Genomic DNA, 20,885 nt, shown 5'->3' with positions numbered 1-20,885 from the left:
GTAAATAGTTTTGGGTAAATCAAGAAAATATAGATTTAAAAAGCAAGGGAAGAAAAAGCAATGAAAGAAAGCCTTTTGTTTTTTAGGTGACCGGAATGAGAAGATGAAAAATCAAATTAAGCAGATGATGGATGTCTCTCGGGTATAATCCTTTTTAGAGTCCCATAATTGCCTGTGAATGCTTTTACTATGCCTCACTTTTATGAATACTTGTCTCTTCTGCAATTTTTAGACACAGACTACAATATCGGTAGTTGAAGAGGATCTAAAGCTTTTACACCTTAAGCTAAGAGCCTCCGTGTCCACTAAATGTAACCTGGAAGGTAGGTTGCTTCTTGAGAAGAAATTGCTATATATTGGAAAGATACAAAATTGCATTAGAAAGATAAAGAGCGGCTTCCTGCTTTCATACTTTTCATTTCTCTCAGCACGAGCCCCCAGCCAAGTTCTCAAGTTCTTGTGCACACATATGGAACTCAAATGTTTTATCCTTTACAGACCAGATAAAGAAATTGGAAGATGACCGCAACTCACTACAAGCTGCCAAAGCTGGACTGGAAGATGAATGCAAAACCTTGAGGCAGAAAGTGGAGATTCTGAATGAACTCTATCAGCAGAAGGAGATGGCTTTGCAAAAGTAAGATTATCATCATTTACTGTTAACTGTATTGTCATGTGACTAAATAAATGTGTACTAATATAGATAATGTTATCGTTTTTCAGGATTATTTATACTCTTTTGCATCTGTAATTAGTATAAATTTGTCTTTCTTTCTGCTTTGTTTCTCATAAGCTGCATTTTTCTTTCCTTTCTAACCAGTAGTCAGAAACTGTTGCCTGGAACTCACTTAAGGGGGAGCAGTGTGCTGGTACTGATGGTGGCTGCTGTGGGAGTGCTTCTCTTTTGAAGATCTGGCCAAGCCTTGTCTGTGGCTCCACCACTTGTTTCACTTTCCTTTCTTTGTGGGCAATTATGTAATTTCCTTTAAACAGTCTGAGTGATTTGTATGACATGTGTTTTAGTAGAATAAAAACTTCAAAAAAGGAAAATTTACTTATTGAAGGTACATTTAGTTTTGGACTTCACAGAGTCAGATATTCAAACTAAACATAATTGTGGCAAAGATATTAGGAGTTTTGAATATAGAACTATTTGGTGTGTATATTTAGATATTAATCCTCTGAAATACATATCTCAAATTTCAAGCGAGGTACCTTTTGAAAGGTATATTTTTATAGTTCATTTCAAGTTTTTTGTCCACAAAAACATCTGAATTTTCTAAAAATAGGTTATCTGTGGCAGTTGCTATTTGTGTTTGCTCTTATGTTTTACTCTTTGGTGTATATGGCAGTGTGTGAGAAGGCCTCTCTTGCTAAGCAAATTTAACTTTTTTAAATGCTTAGACTGCCACTGCTGTATGCCATTAAATATTGAAACCATACCGTTAACTTTTTCTCTAATTCTTTGCTCACCAAGCCGCCAGTTTAGATTTTCCAAGTTTTGTTCAGGCCAGCTCTAAATGCCTGTCCTCCTTCAGAGAGACATTCCTCATTTCATTACTTTTTAAAAAAGAGCACTTCTCTGCCTCCAATAGTAATGTGAATTACTTAAATGGCAACTGTTTTTCTTCATGATACAGTTAACCCATTGATGTGGCAGTGTTTTATTCAACTTCCCCAAAATTCAGTCAGTCTCCATGTGTGGTTTGTACTCTGCTGTCTACCCCTAAAGTCACTGTGTTAGTTCAGGCCCTTGTCATCTTTTATGCCAGTCCCCTAGCTAATCATGTATCTCCAGTCTGTCTTTCCTTTTTTTTTTTTTTTTTTTTGAGACAGAGTCTTGCTCTGCCGCCCAGGCTGGAGTGCAGTGGGTGGTCTCAGCTCACTGCAAGCTCCGCCTCCCAGGTTCATGCCATTCTTCTGCCTCAGTCTCCCGAGTAGCTGGGACTACAGGCACCCGCCACCATGGCCAGCTAATTTTTTTTGTATTTTTAGTAGAGATGGGGTTTCACCTACGTTAGCCAGGATGGTCTTGATCTCCTGACGTCGTGATCCCCCCGCCTCGGCCTCCCAAAGTGCTGGGATTACAGGTGTGAGCCACCGTGCCCGGCTGCAGAATATACTTTAATGCAGGTTCAGTGAGTTTACTTTTGTATGAAAATGTCTTTATTTTGACTCCATTTTAAAAAGATCTTTCTGCTGGTTCTGGAATTTTGATAGTTGTTTAATATCAGCACTTTAAAGATAACCAATTATCTTCTGGTTTTAAAGTTTCTTTGAGGAATCTGTTATCATTCTTATTTTCTTTTCTCTTTTTTCAAATGTTTTATGCCTGCCCTAGCTGCCTTTAGTCATTTTTCTTTTTGGTTTTTCAGCAGTTTTCTTGGGAGGTGCCTACATGTAGGGTTTTGTCATCACCCCTCCACCACTACCCTCCTGCTTTTTCTTTTGCATTTATACTGCTTGAGGTTATAAACATCTCTTGAGTTTGGAGCCTCTTTTTTCACATATTAATTCTATCTCATTCTCACTTGTCCTGAGAATCCAATTCAACATACTAGGATCTCTCACCCCTACCCCTCGCCCAGTGCCTCCTACATTCTGAATGTGTTTCATTCTGGATGTTTTCTTCTGACCTATCTTCCAATGTGCTAAAAATCTCACCTCAGTTGTCTAATCTGCTAAAATCATTGAGTTCTTTTTGGTTTCACTATTTTTCACTTTTATAGTTTAATCCTCTGCTGAAATTTGTAATCTTGACTTGTACTTCCTTCAATTTGTAAGGCACAGTTGTTTTAAAATCTATGTGGTAATCCTATTATGTGGATCCCTTATGAGTGTGTTTCTCTGGTCTTCTAGATTGTGATTACATTGTCTTGTCTTGTGGAATGCCTGGTTGATTTTGATGGAGTGGTGAACATTGTTTGTGAAAATTGTAGGGGAAATTTCAGGTCTAAGATGATGTTATCGTCCTACATAAAAGATATGAGATTACCTCTAGCAGGTGGTCATTACTTTATTCTAGTTAGCAATTAAAATCATTCAAAAACGGCTTAGTTCCTTTAAAGGACATCGTATTTATTGCCTGTTCAATACTCCAAGTGTGCAGCTCTTTTCTGGTCTCAACCCAAAGCCTAGGGCTTTTACTAGGGGTCCTTCTCATTGACAGCCCTGAACTCTCTCCACTTCTTGTTTCTCTCAACCCAGGGATCTGTTGAAAGTTCTTTTCAGCCTTCTTACATATCTGCATTGTCTTCAATGCATGGATGAACCTGGGGGGAAATGGCTTAAAATGCCAGGCTTACTGATAGTTCTGTGTTTTTTCCTACTGGATTTTCTTCACTGCTTTATTAGCTTTCTGATGCCTTCGAGCACATTCTTTCTATTTTTGTCCATATGTTCTTATTTTCAGTGTTTGCAGACTAACTCCTCCATTATTGGAAACAAAATTCTCTTGAATCTTTCTTCAAGACTTGTTTTTTCCACATCCCTTCCTAAGCCAGAGTCAGAGAGGGATTGTTCTGTTCTTATATGCACCTTTTACACATTCAACTGTCAGCTCCATTAGTGCGGAGGTGGCACTTACCATACCCATACCTTTATCTTAGCCTCTTACAAGGTAACTAGTATATTATAACCATTCATAAAATATTTGCTGAAGTATTGAATGAGCAGTTGTAAAAGAATACATAAACTTTTTTCTCTTTGGTGTTAATAACCCTTTTTACTATAGCTCCTCTATTTTTGTTTCCAATTTATAGAAAATTTTCAAGTATCTTTTGCATCAGAACTATGAGTAAAGAAGTACAAGGGTAACTACAAGTAGCACTTTTAAACCGTTAAATGTTGCTGCCTTTACAATCTGTGTTATAGTTGGCTGACCTCTTGAGCTTGAAGGTTATCAGGTTAAAACCAATTTCCAGTACATAGCACCCTGATTACGGGACAGTTTGGATTCTTTTTCTATTCAACAGACATCGCCAGTACTTGGATTTGTCTCTTTGCTTTATCATGATTCCATTGAAATAGGTAGGGGAGCTCCATATCTGAAGTGTGAAAATGTTCTGGGGTTAATTGTACAGTTAAGGACATGTTCTAAAAAGCTCTTTCATTGGCTGTCTTTATCATGGTACCAGTCTCTTGGATTGAGAAACAGCCCATAAGAAAATTAATTAGTGGTCTTTCCATGGTTAGAAATAAGAGAAGTAATTATCTCCTGCATTATTCTAATAAGCTTAACTGTGTTAGTTTGATCAGTCCTGGCTTTCTACATTGAAGAAAAGTGAGCATTCATCATTTCAACCCAACAGTCTTTCCCATGGGACACATAGTGTTTTTTCACATTTGTTTCATTTACTAGTGAGGAGAGAATTATGAGACGTTAGAAAATGCAGGTGATGTATCAACAGGCCACAGTTGGATTTTTATCCTAAAGGGCAGTTTTACTTCCTTCCTATGACTTTGTATAATCTATGCACTTTTAAGAATAGGATGGGAAGTGAGATTTTATTGGAGTATTCAGACAGAATGCCAGGAGGAAAAGAGAAACACTTTCATTGACAACCAGTTTTATCTTAGGAAACTGAGTCAAGAAGAGTATGAACGGCAAGAAAGAGAGCACAGGCTGTCAGCTGCAGATGAAAAGGCAGTTTCGGCTGCAGAGGAAGTAAAAACTTACAAGTAAGTTCACCTTCTAAAGAGGGTATCAGTGGCTAATGAAACTAGTGTTGGCTTTTTTTATTAGCACAAAAGCATAAATAAATGGTTAGAGGACATGAATACATCAATTCACACAAAAGAAAAATTAAATTTTAAGTTAACAAATGGAAAAATATTAACAAATACCCAGTGTTGGCAAAACTGTAAGGGAACTTGATTCATGCAAACAGTTCTGCGGGTTGGAGGGGGTGGGAGCAGTTTGTTATATGAGGTATCAAAAGCCATTAAAGTGATTTTGCCATTTGATAGACCCAGTAGTCCTAACTTTGGGAAAATTTTTATGATGTAATTAAAGGATGAAAAAAGGTTTATAGTGGATGATATTAATAATAGGATTATTTGAGAACATATTTAGGAACAGTTAAAGGAATTTTAATATATCAACTCAATCTCCAGCTGTTAAAGGAAATTATGTATCATTAGTTTTCATCATATTGTACTTTTGTTATAACCAACCATGTAAAATATGCTTTATATTTCTGGATAAGCTCTATTAGGGTACAGTTGTTAGAGTAACGGTTAACATAGTCAGATTGTTCGGGTTTTTATTCAGTTGTGCTTTAAATGATAAAGCCAAGTGTAATTCTTAGGCGGAGAATTGAAGAAATGGAGGATGAATTACAGAAGACAGAGCGGTCATTTAAAAACCAGGTAATAATTCTAGTGCCCTACTATATAGTGCCCAGAATTCTTTGATAACTAATAGAGGCTATTATAATGAATCTGTAAGCATATTTTGTGATCTATTATCTTTTTCAGATCGCTAACCATGAGAAGAAAGCTCATGAAAACTGGGTAAGATTTCTTTTTTTCTTTCCCTTATTTTGTGCATAGTCTCCCACAACTGAATTTGGATATTTTTCTTCAATAGCTCAAAGCTCGTGCTGCAGAAAGAGCTATAGCTGAAGAGAAAAGGGAAGCTGCCAACTTGAGGCACAAGTATGTGATTTTGATGCCTATATTTTCAGTGTGTGTTCTCTTAAGGAATTGGTTTCTATTTCATATTTAACTCTTTCTTAAATATTCTTTCTCTATATTCAAGATTATTAGAATTAACACAAAAGATGGCAATGCTGCAAGAAGAACCTGTGATTGTAAAACCAATGCCAGGAAAACCAAATACACAAAACCCTCCACGGAGAGGTAAGGGAGCACCTTGTAAAGGGCAACAATCTGTTTTTTGATGTAAAATGTATGTAAGTGACTTTTTGTTTCTGTGTGTAATGGTTATGGTACCCTAGGAATAATCCCAAGAACTGAATAAAGAAAAAAAGGCTGTCTTAAAATGCTAACAAGATGCTGTCATCTTTAGGTCCTCTGAGCCAGAATGGCTCTTTTGGCCCATCCCCTGTGAGTGGTGGAGAATGCTCCCCTCCATTGACAGTGGAGCCACCTGTGAGACCTCTCTCTGCTACTCTCAATCGAAGAGATATGCCTAGAAGTGAATTTGGTGAGCATTCACATGTTTCCTTGCAATACTCTTTTGGGTGGCTTTTTCCCTTTTATTTGAGAATTCTAATGCAAACACTTTAGAATTCGGGTCTGTCCAGTATAGAAAAGAAAATTTCTTAATTTGTCTTGGTGGATTCAACTGCAAGTATTCAACTGCAAGATTTGCTTTAGAACAGAAGGCATTTATTATTTTCCTTTATTGTTTTGTTTCTCTTTAATTTTTTACTCTGAAGTGTAAGCCCTTATCTTTCAATTAAAGTTCTGTGGGTTTCCTCTCCCAAATATAGCTGACCTTTGAACAACACAAGTTTGATCTGTGCAGGTCCACTTCTATGCAGATTTTTTTCAAAAAATATTTTGGGAAATTTTTTGGAGCTTTGCAATAATTTGAAAGACCTTGCAGATGAACCACATAGCCTAGAAATATAAAAAAATTAAGAAAAATTTATGTATGTCGTGATCACATAAAATATATGTAGATACTAGTCTATGTTATAAACTATTGGAAAACATACAAAGATCTATTTTAAAAAGTTAAAATTTATCAAAACTTGCACAAGCAGATGTACATGACACCATTCACAACTGGGAAAAAGGAAACATGTAAAGATGCAGTTTCAAATCATAAATGCATAAGATTAGCTGTAGTACATACTGTAGTACTATAATAATTTCATAACCACCTCCTGTTGCTATTGCAGTGAGCTCAAGTGTTGTGAGTATCCGCTTAAAACACCGTGTGATGTTAATCTCCATGTGGGCAGTTCATCTTTCCAGTAAATTGTGTATCACAGTAAACATCATCTCTCATGGTTCTTGTGTTTTTCATGTTTAGTGCAATAACATAAACTTGAATAACACCATGGGACCCTTATAAAATGCCACTAGTGATGCTGGAAGTATTCTCAAGAAGCAAAGTCATGACACTACTAGAAAAAGTTGAATTGCTTTGATATATACCGTAGTTTTGGAGTGTGCAGCTGCAGTCATTTCAGTCAGACGATTCATCTTGTAAACAGACCATGTACACGTACAGTACAAATACAATACAGTGTTATAAATACATTTCCTCTTCCTTATGATTTCAATAACATTTTCTTTAGCTTACTTTATTAAAGAATACAGTATACAATATATATACAGAATATGTGTTAACTGTTTATGTTATTGGTAAGGCTTCTGGTCAATAGTAGGCTATTTATTAGTAGGTAGGTTTTGGGGAGTCAAAAGTTACACGTGGATTCTTGACTGCGCAGGGGATCAGCACACCTAACCCCTGCATTGTTCGAGTCAACGGTATTATAAAAGTAGCCTTAATAACTTTATCGTTTATGCGGCATACATGTTTCCACTTCTCATGACTATAGTATGAAACGCTGTTGAGTCTATTTTGAATCCTAAATATGTCTATAATACTCAGTAAGATACGGAAGTCAGATTACATATACACTGAACAAAAATCACCATGTAGAATACTGTACATGTAAGTCTGTAGCTTGAGGTATAGAACCAGAGCCATTAATGTGCAGGGCTTATTGTTCTTTCAGTGCAAGGCAGTTCTTATTTTAATTCTTTAAGTCCGTGCATAAATTGTAAGTGATTTCCCTTCATAAGTATTGGGAGACCCATTTTTAATGTTGCTTTCCAGATAAGACTTGAACCCTGATCTGTCCACAATTGATTATTTCTTCCAAAAAATACATGTAAGGACTCTGTTATTTCTTTCTCAAGGATCAGTGGACGGGCCTCTACCTCATCCTCAATGGTCAGCTGAGGCATCTGGGAAACCCTCTCCTTCTGGTAAGGGAGAAAGAGTGTTCAAAGAGTCTAAAACCATGCAGGAAGTGGGGAGAGGATTTTTTTTTTTTTAATCCTCCTCACAGAGTACACAAGTCAGAATAAGTCTAAATCAGTTCTCTGGTCTTTAACAGATCCAGGATCTGGTACAGCTACCATGATGAACAGCAGCTCAAGAGGCTCTTCCCCTACCAGGGTACTCGATGAAGGCAAGGTAAATGCACCCATTTTGAATAATTAGTTATTTCAGGAACATTTAGCTCTTCCTACAACTCTCTCTTTGCCTCATCTCCTATTTGTGTGTTCTATCTGTACTATCTATTTTTTAAAAAAGCAAACTGTTCTCCAAAAGCCTGAAGTCCCCTCAGTTCCCAGCATTACATCTTTGGCTGAGTGTCCAGTAGCAGTAAGTACTTAGAAGTGTGGACTGAACTGGGCTATAAGTTGCATGGCAATATTGATCTTACTTTTATCCTTGACTTGGGAGTGTTGCTGAAATCTGATGGAGTCATTGGCCTTTTCTCCTCTCTCCTGTTTGATTAGACATTTAACCTGTGTGGAGCATCTGCTGTAACTGTTAACTTAAACAAAAGTGAAAAGTCCCCACTCTTGTGTGTCTCAGTGTTTAATGCTGTTAGGCAAAGTAAATTCATTGTGTAATTCATTATTATGTCTTCATTTGGAAGTGTGCTATTTAAGAATACCTACAGTTGTATACTAGGCAAACCCTATTTTGAATGATCTGAAATTACAGATTGATAACAGAAGAATGTTTGCTGGAAGTGAAATACTGAATAGTGGAAGTCTATAATTACCTGTTGAGCCAGTTCCCAGCAGTGTCCTTAAACAGTGTCCACATAAGTGTATTCTCTTGTAACTTGTATAGCTGTTATGGCTGGTAAGTCCTCTGATCATACTTCACTGTGATTCTCGACATTGAAATTAAAATAATTTTAATGATGGAGAGTTTCCAACCCACTTTCCCATAGGAAATGATTAATCAGTATCTCATAGTAGACAGTATTACTAGTGAATGAAGGTAAATAGAGCTGTGCTTGTGTAATTTGTGTACATAACATTGTTTCTCTTGGAAAATACTTCCAAGTTCCAGCACAGGACTCCAGGAATACACATTTCTTGAGAAATGTTTTTATCTAAGGGCAGCTTGGATAAGACCCAAGACCCCTTTGAAGTAGGAGACTTCAAAGAGTGTAGAGACTACTTTGTTAGAAAGGAGAAGCAGAGGTGGAAAGAACATGGCCTTGGAGTCAAACCTGGCATGGAATTCCAGCCAGCCTCTTACATGCTGTGTGACCGTCAGCAAATCTAATACTCTCTGTGCCTGTGTTCCTGCATATTTAGAATAAGATGGTCCTATTAGAGATTTAGAGATGTGAGAATTCGTGTTAATATATGTAAGGCCTACAGAAGGTACTCTGAAAAATCGCTATTACATGGTAGAGAATGGATTTTTCATTCCCTTTCATTCTCTGCATTCTTAATATGGAAATTACTCTGATGGGAGGGATGTGCAGAGGGAGTGACTGCCTTAGAAATAGATGTGTGAATGGCATAACTTCTATCATTAGTCAGGAATGACCTCCATTTATAACCTGTGCGTTCCCTTCCATTTGCAGATGTAAGCAATAATATGATTACAGCAAGTGTTCACTCCTGTGGCATACTTTTAACCTTTCTAAGCTTGTCAGTGGGAACAAATGAGAGGGGTAGAGTTTTTTGCACTAATTCTGCTCTTTGGACAAGTGCCTGACATCTGCTTCATTGGGTTTTAGTTTTTACTGGTGTTGGTGCTTTTGTCTGTCATACCATAGTATTTCAAAACTTCAATTGCTTCTACTCTGCAGGTTAATATGGCTCCAAAAGGGCCCCCTCCTTTCCCAGGAGTCCCTCTCATGAGCACCCCCATGGGAGGCCCTGTACCACCACCCATTCGATATGGACCACCACCTCAGCTCTGTGGACCTTTTGGGCCTCGGCCATTTCCTCCACCCTTTGGTAAGATGATCTGAACAGTAGTAATTGACTTGTAAAGCACATTCATCTTCTCCCTCTATCCCTTGCTAAAACAACTGCAATTGCAGGGCTTTGCAATGCAGCGATGAAGCTGATTGAGTACACTAACTTTTCCCCAAGTTTCTTTGGAGACAAAGGGTGCTGCATAATCTCCTGTGATTAGATGGGCAATAGTTGTCTCTAATAGAACAAGCAAAGGGGCTATTTATAAAAAGCCAGAAATATTCATCACATTGAACATCTGTGGCTATGTACTAGGCTCTGCAATGGATAGCAAGGTAGATAAAATACATCCCCCTAACTAAGATGTCCTGTAGGTCACAAATATACACATTCTGCAACAAAGCTTCTAATCACCCATAATGGAAGCATAAGCAGTAGGTCACAGAATATTAAGGAAAGATAAAACCCTCAACCCTCACCTTGGGAATACAAAGAAGGGAGATATGAAAGAGAAGGTAGAATTTAACAGCTATCTAATGAATGCTGCTGAATTTAATTAGATGGAGCTGGAAAGCCTTTTCCAGCAGGGCAAGCACCTTAATTTTTATGGCATTTATTAGGTACATCTTGAGCTACTGCATAAATTTTTAACTGATACACAGTAGTTAATGGAATTTATCAAAATTTTTATTGCAATGAAGCCATATTTAGTCTGTCTTCTTGGTATGGTATATAGTACTTCCGAGTACAAATCTATCTCTTTTTTTCAGATAAAGATGACAGGCCAGGCACAGTGGCTCACGCCTGTAATCCCAGCACTTTATGAATCCCAGCATTCATTAGATGAGGCTGAGGCAGGTGGATCCCTTGAGCCTAGGAGTTTGAGACCAGCCTGGGCAACATGGTGAAACCCCCATCTCTACAAAAAATACAAAAATTAGCTGGGAGTGGTGGCGTGCACCTGTAGTCCCAGCTACTGCGGAGTCTGAGGTGGGAGGATCAATTGAGTCCAGGAGATTGAGGCTGCAGTGAGCCATGATCACTCCATTATACTCCAGCCCGGGTGACAGGCAAGACCCTGCCGCCAAAAAAAAAAAAAAAAAAAAGGATGACAGACTGTATTAACATACCTGGCATTATCTTAATTTAGATACGTTCCTAGGAATTTACTTGAAATAATTTTTGTTTTCCAGGCCCTGGTATGCGTCCACCACTAGGCTTAAGAGAATTTGCACCAGGCGTTCCACCAGGAAGACGGGACCTGCCTCTCCACCCTCGGGAATTTTTACCTGGACACGCACCATTTAGACCTTTAGGTTCATTTGGCCCAAGAGAGTACTTTATTCCTGGTACCCAATTACCACCCCCAACCCATGGTCCCCAGGAATACCCACCACCACCTGCTGTAAGAGACTTACTGCCGTCAGGCTCTAGAGATGAGCCTCCACCTGCCTCTCAGAGCACTAGTCAGGACTGTTCACAGGCTTTAAAACAGAGCCCATAAAACTATGACCTCTGAGATTTCATTGGAGAGAAATTGTACTGTGCATTATTCATTACAGTAAAGGATTTCATTGGCTTCAAAATCCAAAAGTTTATTTTAAAAGATTTGTTGTTAGAACTAAGCTGCCTTGGCAGTGTGCATTTTTGAGCCAAACAATTCAAAAATGTCATTTCTTCCCTAAATAAAAATCACCTTTTAAGCTAGAGCGTCCTTACAACTTTGAAATGTGCAATAAAGAATACCTGTGTTTTAGCTAATGTAGCATATGTAACTGCAAAATGATTTAGAATGTCATGAAAAATATGAACATTTCCTGTGGAAATGCTTTAAGAACATGTATTTCCATTATCCTATTTTTAGTGTACACCAGCTGAATACAGAGCAATGGTGTTTATAAGCGTTTTTTTTTAAACTATCTGGTCACAAAGACTGTTACGCTAAAAATGTTTACTAAAAGATCACTAAACTATCTCCCCTCTTGCTGAAGTTATTTGTAGTAACAGCTCATAAAAATTTGTTTATTAATATTTCCCAAGTGTCTGTTGATTCATTGGGCTGTTATGAGGCTTGTGCCATTTGGGGAACGTGTAAACTCAGGCTCCCAGAACTGAAGATGGTGGCTGGTGGCACACTTCCAGCTGCTCCTCCGTCACCTGTGAACTCTACAAGTGATGTCTTTTTATTCAAAAAGAAGTTTATTTCCCACTTGTATAGCATTCACATGCTTTCTTTACGATCCTCATTGTCTATTTGAGAATGGTTTTCTGAGTGAGTTTACATTAGTAGCAAGAGTTGTTTGACCTGATGTTCCATTGCTTTTACCATTCCTGTAGAAAAAGGGTGCACAACAGAAAAATGAAAATAATGTGTCATAGCCATAAAAGTACAGAAATCTTTAAAAATTTTAAAATGTACAGTCCCTTATCTTTCCCATTCCTTGCCACTGATTTTTGAGGAATATAATAAAAAGATTGGAAGAGTATAATGCCATGAGAAAGAATGATTTAGGACTGTGAGGGTTATATCATGCCCTAGGTCAGCAACCAAGGGTTGAAATCAATTCTTTTTTAGGGGGAATGGGGGGGGGGCGACAGATATTATTCCAAAATTAATATTTAAACATTGGTGTTTTTATTTAAAAATCAGTAACTAACCATCTGGAATTGCACCATACTGAAAGTCTTATCCATTACTACACTGTGTCTTTAAAACAATGTTTCTTTAAATACTCTACAATGTTTCTAAGAACGAACTTCAGACATTTTAATTACAGTAATAATAACACTCCTTTTAAGGAGTTTAAGATCCACACTAAAACTAAAATCATAAAAGGCTGATACTTCTTTTGTTTGCTACTGGGCTATATTCTTCCATTCTTTGAAGTCCTATGATGTAATATTTTTGAAACCTAGTGTATGTCTTGTCACTGTTGTGATATTTAATCGATTAAGAATATCTTATAAAAAGGAGCAAAAGTTTCAATGTGAAACAATTTTCTCTTTATACTAAACAACTGAAGACAGATAGTTTAGAAAGATAAGGACCTTTGAAAGAAGACAACTCTGTCAAAGTTCATTAAGGAATATATAAATTCTTCAGGAAAAGAGAATCCAATCTATATGTCCTCCCGTTTAATATCAAGAATAGAAGACATTAAGAGGAAAACTCCACAGAAGAGCATAGGCCACTTTTAGCCATGTAAAATAAGATTAAGTCACAAATACAACTTTTGAATTTACCTGTCAATCTCTTTAGGACACAAAACAATGCTGAAGTTAATATAATTTCTAATTTTAAATGTCATTTAAGTATAGATTATGCCATCTAGGAAGGTAAGTAGGAAAGGTAAATTAAATCTATTTTTAAAATTCAAAATTAGAGTATTTTTCCCCTCTAAAGCCTTTTTTGGTGATTATTCTGTATCTGACATAATTGAGAAACTGGTAAGCTGTGAAGATTCCAGTGTAGCTTCTCTGAGAAGTTGTGAGCCAGTCCACAACTGCTTCCTCTCACATCCATCTGACTGCACCATTTCTGCAGCAAACCCCAAAGCAGGGTGCCAATATGCAGATGGCATAGGGAGTATCATCCCTCAGCCAAATCACTTTTCCATCTCTAAAGTTTAATCTATTTTGGAAGTCATCTCCAACTAATTATATCTGGATTTAGTTGCTAAAATTGTCTTATTTATGAAGCAGCAATATTCAGCCTGAAAGCATTTCTGCCATAGTTGTAGTTATATCGCCAATGGCTGATTTTTTTCATTGGAAAGTAAATTTAAGTAATTCGTGGGATGTGGTATATTCTGTGTCAACTTCAAGACAATCACTCATTTTCTCGTTATATTCAGGTCTGAATTAAAGTTAAGTTAATCACACAGTGTTCAATTTAAGCTTCTTTAATGTTGATGAAAGGTATTTGTAGTTCATATAAACCACACTTATGTGAAGGATAGCAGATGCTTCATATAAATTATCACTTTGATATACATATCTTATGGTTTATGAGAAAAGAGAAAAAATAATACATCGGTTTTGCTACATTTTAATGGGTTTTTTTTTTAAGGGATTTTTTTTTAGGTCTTGTCAGCAACATCAAACAAAAGGTACTGAGTACTCCACAGGGTACAGAGTGCTGCCAAGCACCTTAGAAAAATTACATGACACGGAGAAAATGCACTTCTTGCTCCTTGAAGAGCTTACAGTCTAGGGATTTGACAACTCACAGTCTTAGGAACTGAGTGAACAACAAAGTAAGGCAAATTCTTCATCCCCTAGAGCTATTGCGGACTGAATCATTTTAGAATTTGGAATTAATCCAATCAAGATGAGAGACAAGACTAAATTTGGCTGAGAATTCATTCAGGCTCGCATAGTTTTTATTAACATCCGTCTGGTAAACAGAATGGACCTAACAGACAACTGAAAGTAAAGACTAGATCTCTTGAAGTGCAAGGGCTAAAACAACTTAATTGTGGTTATTTTAAAAAGCAAACATACTGAATGGTATGACTAGGGTGATTACACTAGTTTAAAAATAGGCCAGGTACTGACACTGCATTCCCCTCATGCATTGCTCATTTAAAATAGTGAATATTAAAATGTGGGCTTTACATCTAACCCACAGAAAGCCCACCACAAATGTTCTGTGTATCAAATATCCACCTCATGTGTACTATGAAAGTTTTATTTATGCCCTATTAAGTCAAAAGTAAATAGTCACATTATAGTAAGCTAATGACCTGCATATTTTCATATGGATGAATGTCAGTATATCTAAATAGGAAATAAATGGCGATCCTATCTACCTATATAAAAAAAATAGAATATCTTTCCAGATTTTGCATACTCCTCACTGTAAGAAGAGGTATGCAGGTTTTAAGGTTTCACAATCAGTTGTCAGAAAAACAGCAGTTATGCCTGCAGTATCTCGTTAGCATCTGACTCAATTATTTTTAGATTACATTGTTTAGAGGACATTGTAAACCCATCTAAAAATTTGTAATTATTTTGAGATGGTTCCAATGTTAACCCTAGAATCATCATCAGAAAGAGTAACAATGTGATGTAGAAGAACAGCTAATCGACATGACTAAAAATATGCTCATTTTCAGAAAAACAATCTGGTCATCTGGAAACAATCACAGCTACAACCTAGGGAACACTCCCATGTGGGATACTGATCTGGCCAAGGCACACTAAGCAGGAAAACTATCAGATCAGGGTGAATTTAGGCCACTTCAGAGGTGCTGCCTATAAACATCCAGACAGACCTTCTTAGGCAGCAGAACTGGTCCAATTCCTCTCAAAGCAGTTTGACACTACCCTACCCACATCAACCCAAAGCTTGACGTTAAGTCAAAAGAGCATATTGGAGCAAAAGTGAACAGATGTGTAAACTCTAGCACATTCTTATTGCTGTATTAAGTCTGAAGATGAGCACATCCTACCCACAACAGTATTGTTCCAGGAAGCAGCGTAGGAGGAGTGGTAAATTAGAAAATAGACTATTAATTGCACAATTAATAGAAAAGTAAAAACATGTTTCAAAATCTACAATAAACCTGTATCCCAAGGAGTCCTATACGTCAGTGATGTGCTGGACTTTGAATTCTGTGGTACAGCTTTGCATTGGACTCCCTCCGGCCTACTGGTCTGGGTACGGCTTGCTTCCTGCCTGTTGAAGGGTGAATATGCTACACAGAGCTATGATGGTTTCTACTGAGTGGTAAAATTCACAGAAGTTCCAGGTTCATCATGTCAGGATCATTCCTTGTGCAAAGTTTGATGTAGATGAAGATAAAGTGGTTTCTTGGTCAATAATTGCAATTTCTTTCTTTTAAAGTCAGTTGGTTTCTTGTATCTGTGATCACAACAGAAAGACCATTGTTTAAAATACATTGATAACTGAACTCTTCCAAGGTTAAATACTGGATATGGGGGATTCAGAAGAAAGATATACTAGTCACCATCAAATTAGTACTAATTCTATATGCACATCACTTACAGTTCTATTACAATTGGCCCAGGTTTAATTTCATCCATCTCCATGAAAGCAAAACACTTGGTGCTGGTAAACCTTTTTTTAGGCTTGTAGTGTTTGAATTCAAAGAAGATAGCTGCACCTAAGGAATTAAAACAAGCCACATAAACCACAGATAGCACATTTCTTGTGTGTCAGTTAATTTTCTTTGATCACCAGAAGCATATGAACAGCTACAGCTGGCATAATTTGACAAAAACAACTTGTGCCAGTCTCAATGATTTGACAGTAACTTACTATGGTTGTCACCCAAACTCTTCTGTATCTGAGTAGAGTGACATTTCTCCTTATCATCCAATTCTACAAACTATAGCAAAACTTCTTGAGCTAGACTGCCTCAAGAATGTATAACAGTTATGTACACAGATAGAATCATAAGCTGCTATAAAATATGAAATGCCACAGAACAGAGAAGATACTTCAATACACATAGAAACTCATTAGGTAGAAAATGCATTTAAAAGAGTTCCTAAAAAAATTTAAGCTTGAATTGTTTCCCTTACCCCGAAACAAAAACTCAAAAATTCAATCTTGGGGGTATTTGGAATTCAAACAACATAAATCACACGCTGGCTCAGCTGTAAAATGTTATCTGTTTCCTTAACGCCTTTTTCAGTATTCAAAGCACTGCTGTGATGTTTTTCCTGGAATTGCATGTTTGTGTCAAGACAGTGCTGTAGAAGACAAAGGTTCAAAGAGCAAATCTATTTATTTTGCCACTCTCCTCCAATGAGCAAGTGATAATAAGAAATTTAGACAGTTCTGGCCGGGTGCGGTGGCTCACGCCTATAATCCCAGCACTTTGGGAGGCAGAGATGGGCAGGTCACTTGAGCCCAGGAGTTTGAGACCAGCCTGGGCAACAAGGGGGTGGTAAGACCCCACCTCTACAAAAAAAATTTTAAAAATAGCCAGGCTTGGTGGCACGTGCCTATACTCCCAGCTACTCGGGAGGCTGAGTTGGGAGGACTGCCTGCGCCTGGGGAGATTGAGGCTGCAGTAAGCCATGATCATGCCACTGTGTCCCAGCCTGTGTGACAAAGTGAGACTCTGTCTCAAAAAAAGAAAAAAATTAGAAATTTAGACAATCCTATGTCCCCAAAGTCCAACAGATAAACTCTTCCCCCAATCCTGCAGAAAAAAGCTAAAAATGGAGAAATAAGTTGCCTCATCAATGTGGCCAAGAAAAATGAATTTCTAAAGAAGGCATGGAAAGTGAAGGAAGGAAGTCAGTGTCTCACTCTTCACCGGCTACTTCTAAATACTGCCTTAACCAGAGCAGTCCAGGAGCTTGGCTTGCAAAGACAACATACATTTAATACTGTCGCTGATGACAAAACTCACAAGTCACTAGAAGTTTAGCAATGTTCAGAAATGTGTGTACAGTATTGGCACTTGGGTCCAAATGGACCACGTCACATGGCAAGGGAGGAAAGAAAAACCAATTGCTCAGGAGACAATGGGATGTGGATGAGGGAGAGATGGGCGTATTTGGCCATCCACTCTCAACACGCTCGAAAGGATTACAATAGTTAGGTTACTGGTAACATCTCTTCCCTAGGTGTATGACCTTGTCATTTCCACAAATGGTGGCTTCTCTTCTCCCTCCCACAGCACTCAGAGGCATTTTGTCATTAGAAAACCTCAAAGATTTTAAAGACAGCAGAGTCTTTTCTGCTAGGAAACTCATCTCCTCCTCATGATCGTGTCTTGAGGTCTGAATAAATATGAATGATAAAGTCACGTTTGAAAACAATACTAAAGTTCAAATATGTTACCATCATTTTGAGGAAGTTAAACAAATTATTAATCTGCATCACCTGTAAATAATATATTTCCTGCATCCTTCATCATGCTTTTTATAAGAAAGAACAAAATGTGAAACAGGAATATCCTGGGAACATTAAGTTAAAATGTTTGTAAACATGAAAGTATGGTCATTAACACTAACGCCAGTTAAAACTACAGTAACAGTAAACGGTAAGTTTGAAGCTGGAGAAAATTAATAGAGTCAAATTTTGAACCTAGTTCTACTTTTATCTGGTGAGTCGAGCCATTAAGAACGAACACAGGGTAATGAAATAGAAAAGTTAGCCCATGAAACACTCCACCTTCTCCCCTCCACATCACAAACATTTCCTAAGGCAATGGAGTTAAAGAAATGAAACAAATCAATAGTTTTGTTCAGAAGACATACTTTGTAACTGAAATTTCTTCAACATTATTTATTAAGCACCTCCTACATATATAGTCTTCTAACACAGCGACTCTGGAGCTTTGGTGTATGTCAGAATCACCTAGAGGGCTTCCTAAAACAAGACTGCTAGGCCCATCCCCATGGTTTCGGATTCAGGATGTCTGGGGTTGCCACCTAAGAAGGCTCCAGGTGCTGCTGCTGTTCCAGGAATCATACTCTGAGAACCACTGTTCTAACAGAAGCACTGAAAGGTCTTTTAGTGGAGGAACAGAGGAGGCAGCAGCACGAGACTTGAGAAGTGAAATATTGAGTATTTCAGACGCCGAGGCAATCACTTCAAAAGGCACTTGAATATCCTACAGAGCTTGATTGAACATTTCAGAAACTGCAATTGAACGCTCAGGTGATAAAGGGATTCTGAAGTCACCTTTTTGGAGAACACTGAAATTTTCACTGGGCGAAAAGCATGGGGAAGTATTTAATACTAAGAATCGTACTTGGACATGTAGCCTCACTATTTCAAAAATTTGCTTTTGTCCTTTCCTATTTCCTAACAATTAACTGCAAGTTAAGTTATCATTCTACCAAACTAGAAATACTGGAAGAAAACCCTGGTTCTTAATTTTAAGATTAAAACTTAATCATCAGGCAGCCTTCACGCACTCCTGCTTCTCCCGGCCCTTTAGTGTGTGAAAAACTTTGTTTTGTTGGTAAAGACAATAAAATTTTATTATCAAAGATTGTTTTACTATATAACAGTGTTATTAGACAAGTAGATAACACAATTTCTAATTTGTACATTTTAAAAATATGTATATTTATTCAAATCAATAAACACTATGTTACATTTACTTCTGCCAGATACTAACTATGCTAGGTCCACCATATGTACAAACACAAATAAGATGACAATTCTGTCCATAAGAAGTCAATTATTATTTAGGATTACAAACCTTTGGTTAATTTTTCAACATGTTTCTGGAGCTCAATGTCCACATTAAAATGAACATATGTATCTTCTTTTCTTGAAGCCACAGGAGTATCTTGCACAGGAGTTAAGTCTATGCCATTCAGATCTAAAGAGAAAAGAAGTTTCTCTTTAGGAACATTCAAATATACAGACTTAAAAACTGCAGGCCAGGCGCGGTGGCTCACGCCTGTAATCCTAGCACTTGGGGAGGCCGAGGTGGGCAGATTACAAGGTCAGGAGATCAAGAACATCCTGGCTAACATGGTGAAACCCCGTCTCTACTAAAAATACAAAAAAAATTAGCCAGGTGTGGTGGCAGGTGCCTGTAGTCCCAGCTACTCGGGAGGCTGAGGCAGGATAATGGCGTGAACCCGGGAGGTGGAGCTTGCAGTGAGCCGAGATCGCACCACTGCACTCCAGCCTGGGCAGAAGAGCTAGACTCCGTCTCAAAAACAAAACAAAACAAAACAAAAAAACAAAACTGCAAACTAGGTAGGACAGGGTGGCTCACACCTGTAATCCCAGAACTTTGGGAGGCTGAGGCGGGTGGATCACTTAAGGTCAGGAGTTCAAGACTAGCCTGACCAACATGGTGAAACCCCATCTCTACTAAAAATACAAAAAATTAGCCAGGGGTGGTGGTGCACACCTGTAATCCCAGCTACTTGGGAGGCTGAGGCAGGAGAATCTCTTGAATCTGGGAGGCGGAGGTCGCAGTGAGCCAAGATCGTGCCACTGCACTCCAGCCTGGGCAATAAGAGTGAAACTCCGTGTAAAAAAAAGCAAAAAACAAACAAACAAACAAAAAAACCCGTCAACTACAGGGCGTATATTTCATAAGGATGCTTGCAGAAAGGTAAGAGGAAATTCTTGGGCTAACAGAATTCCCATTTGGCGTGAGCAGGTACCTGAAGAGTTGCAGGTGACCACAGAGGCATGTGGAGGGGGCTGAATGAGGGGATGGGAGACTTCGTGGTGGGAAGGAGGAAACCTGTCTCAATCAGGTACAAAAGAAAGCTTGTAGAACACAAAATTTCATCTTTATAGGGAAGAAGTGAAAAGAACTTTTTGTTTTCCTTAGGAAATAGGCCACTATATTTTTGTCTGCAATAAAAACTTAGAATGTAAATAATATGCCTCAATGGTACCTTACCCCTAATTTCCAAACTTGATCAAGTGTATGGTTTGGAAAGACCTTTAAATCTAACATTATCAGAATCCCCCTGCTGTATTCAAGTCAAAGGACCAAAAATGGACATGAAAATTGCCAATGAAACCCTTCCATCAATGAATACGTTTTTACAAATATTATCTAAATTCTCATTATATTTGTTGTAACAACCTGTTTTATACCAACTAGACAGAACACTAAGTTATTGTGTATGGTTTTAATTTCCTGGATCCAGGAATCTTCCAGTTTAATCAAATTCAACATGGACTCATTTAATGACTACTCAAGTGTTTATGTATTATTCAACAGATTTGTCATAGAGAACTTAAAACGATATAGTACATTGATTGTTTCAGGTCTTAAAGATATTTACAAAAACATGTTTTAGTTCAACATGTATGCAAAGGTAACTTAACAGCTACTACACTATCATTAAACATCTTTTTGTTTTAGTGTACATTCCTGCATGAGTTACGCAGTTCTGTAAATGACCTATCAAACTATAATGTAGAGTATATATGCTTTCCAGTAGGCCATATACTTGATACCTGATAACAT

The 20,885-nt window shown here is 37.7% G+C and overlaps 2 protein-coding genes across 6 annotated transcripts in view; one reads left to right on the top strand and one right to left on the bottom strand.

Moving 5' to 3' along the window:
* MIA3 (MIA SH3 domain ER export factor 3) overlaps positions 1-11,976 on the top strand; it is a 75,627-nt gene extending 63,651 nt beyond the window's left edge. For 3 of the 5 annotated variants that reach the window (XM_054519979.2, XM_002809423.6, XM_009237422.4), the window contains 13 exons: positions 87-142; positions 233-323; positions 499-637; positions 4,579-4,680; positions 5,310-5,370; positions 5,479-5,514; positions 5,591-5,658; positions 5,762-5,862; positions 6,032-6,169; positions 7,903-7,971; positions 8,103-8,182; positions 9,834-9,984; positions 11,139-11,976. In XM_054519979.2, the coding sequence (XP_054375954.1) occupies positions 87-142; positions 233-323; positions 499-637; positions 4,579-4,680; positions 5,310-5,370; positions 5,479-5,514; positions 5,591-5,658; positions 5,762-5,862; positions 6,032-6,169; positions 7,903-7,971; positions 8,103-8,182; positions 9,834-9,984; positions 11,139-11,449 (1,403 nt within the window). In that variant the 3' untranslated portion in view covers positions 11,450-11,976. Of the gene's footprint in view, positions 1-86; positions 143-232; positions 324-498; positions 638-4,578; positions 4,681-5,309; positions 5,371-5,478; positions 5,515-5,590; positions 5,659-5,761; positions 5,863-6,031; positions 6,170-7,902; positions 7,972-8,102; positions 8,183-8,302; positions 8,375-9,833; positions 9,985-11,138 lie in introns of all 5 variants that reach the window. The other 2 variants (XM_024233907.3, XM_024233912.3) reach the window with 1 other exon arrangement.
* Positions 11,977-14,027: 2,051 nt separating this feature from the next.
* Positions 14,028-20,885, bottom strand: part of AIDA (axin interactor, dorsalization associated) — a 44,149-nt gene continuing 37,291 nt past the window's right edge. The window contains 3 exon segments of the mRNA NM_001132174.1: positions 14,028-15,811; positions 15,956-16,073; positions 19,140-19,262. Coding sequence (NP_001125646.1) covers positions 15,715-15,811; positions 15,956-16,073; positions 19,140-19,262 — 338 coding nt within the window. The 3' untranslated portion in view covers positions 14,028-15,714.

Source organism: Pongo abelii, chromosome 1, assembly GCF_028885655.2.
Source record: "Pongo abelii isolate AG06213 chromosome 1, NHGRI_mPonAbe1-v2.0_pri, whole genome shotgun sequence".
Taxonomy (NCBI): domain Eukaryota; kingdom Metazoa; phylum Chordata; class Mammalia; order Primates; family Hominidae; genus Pongo; species Pongo abelii.
This window is presented reverse-complemented; position numbering and strand designations above follow the sequence as displayed.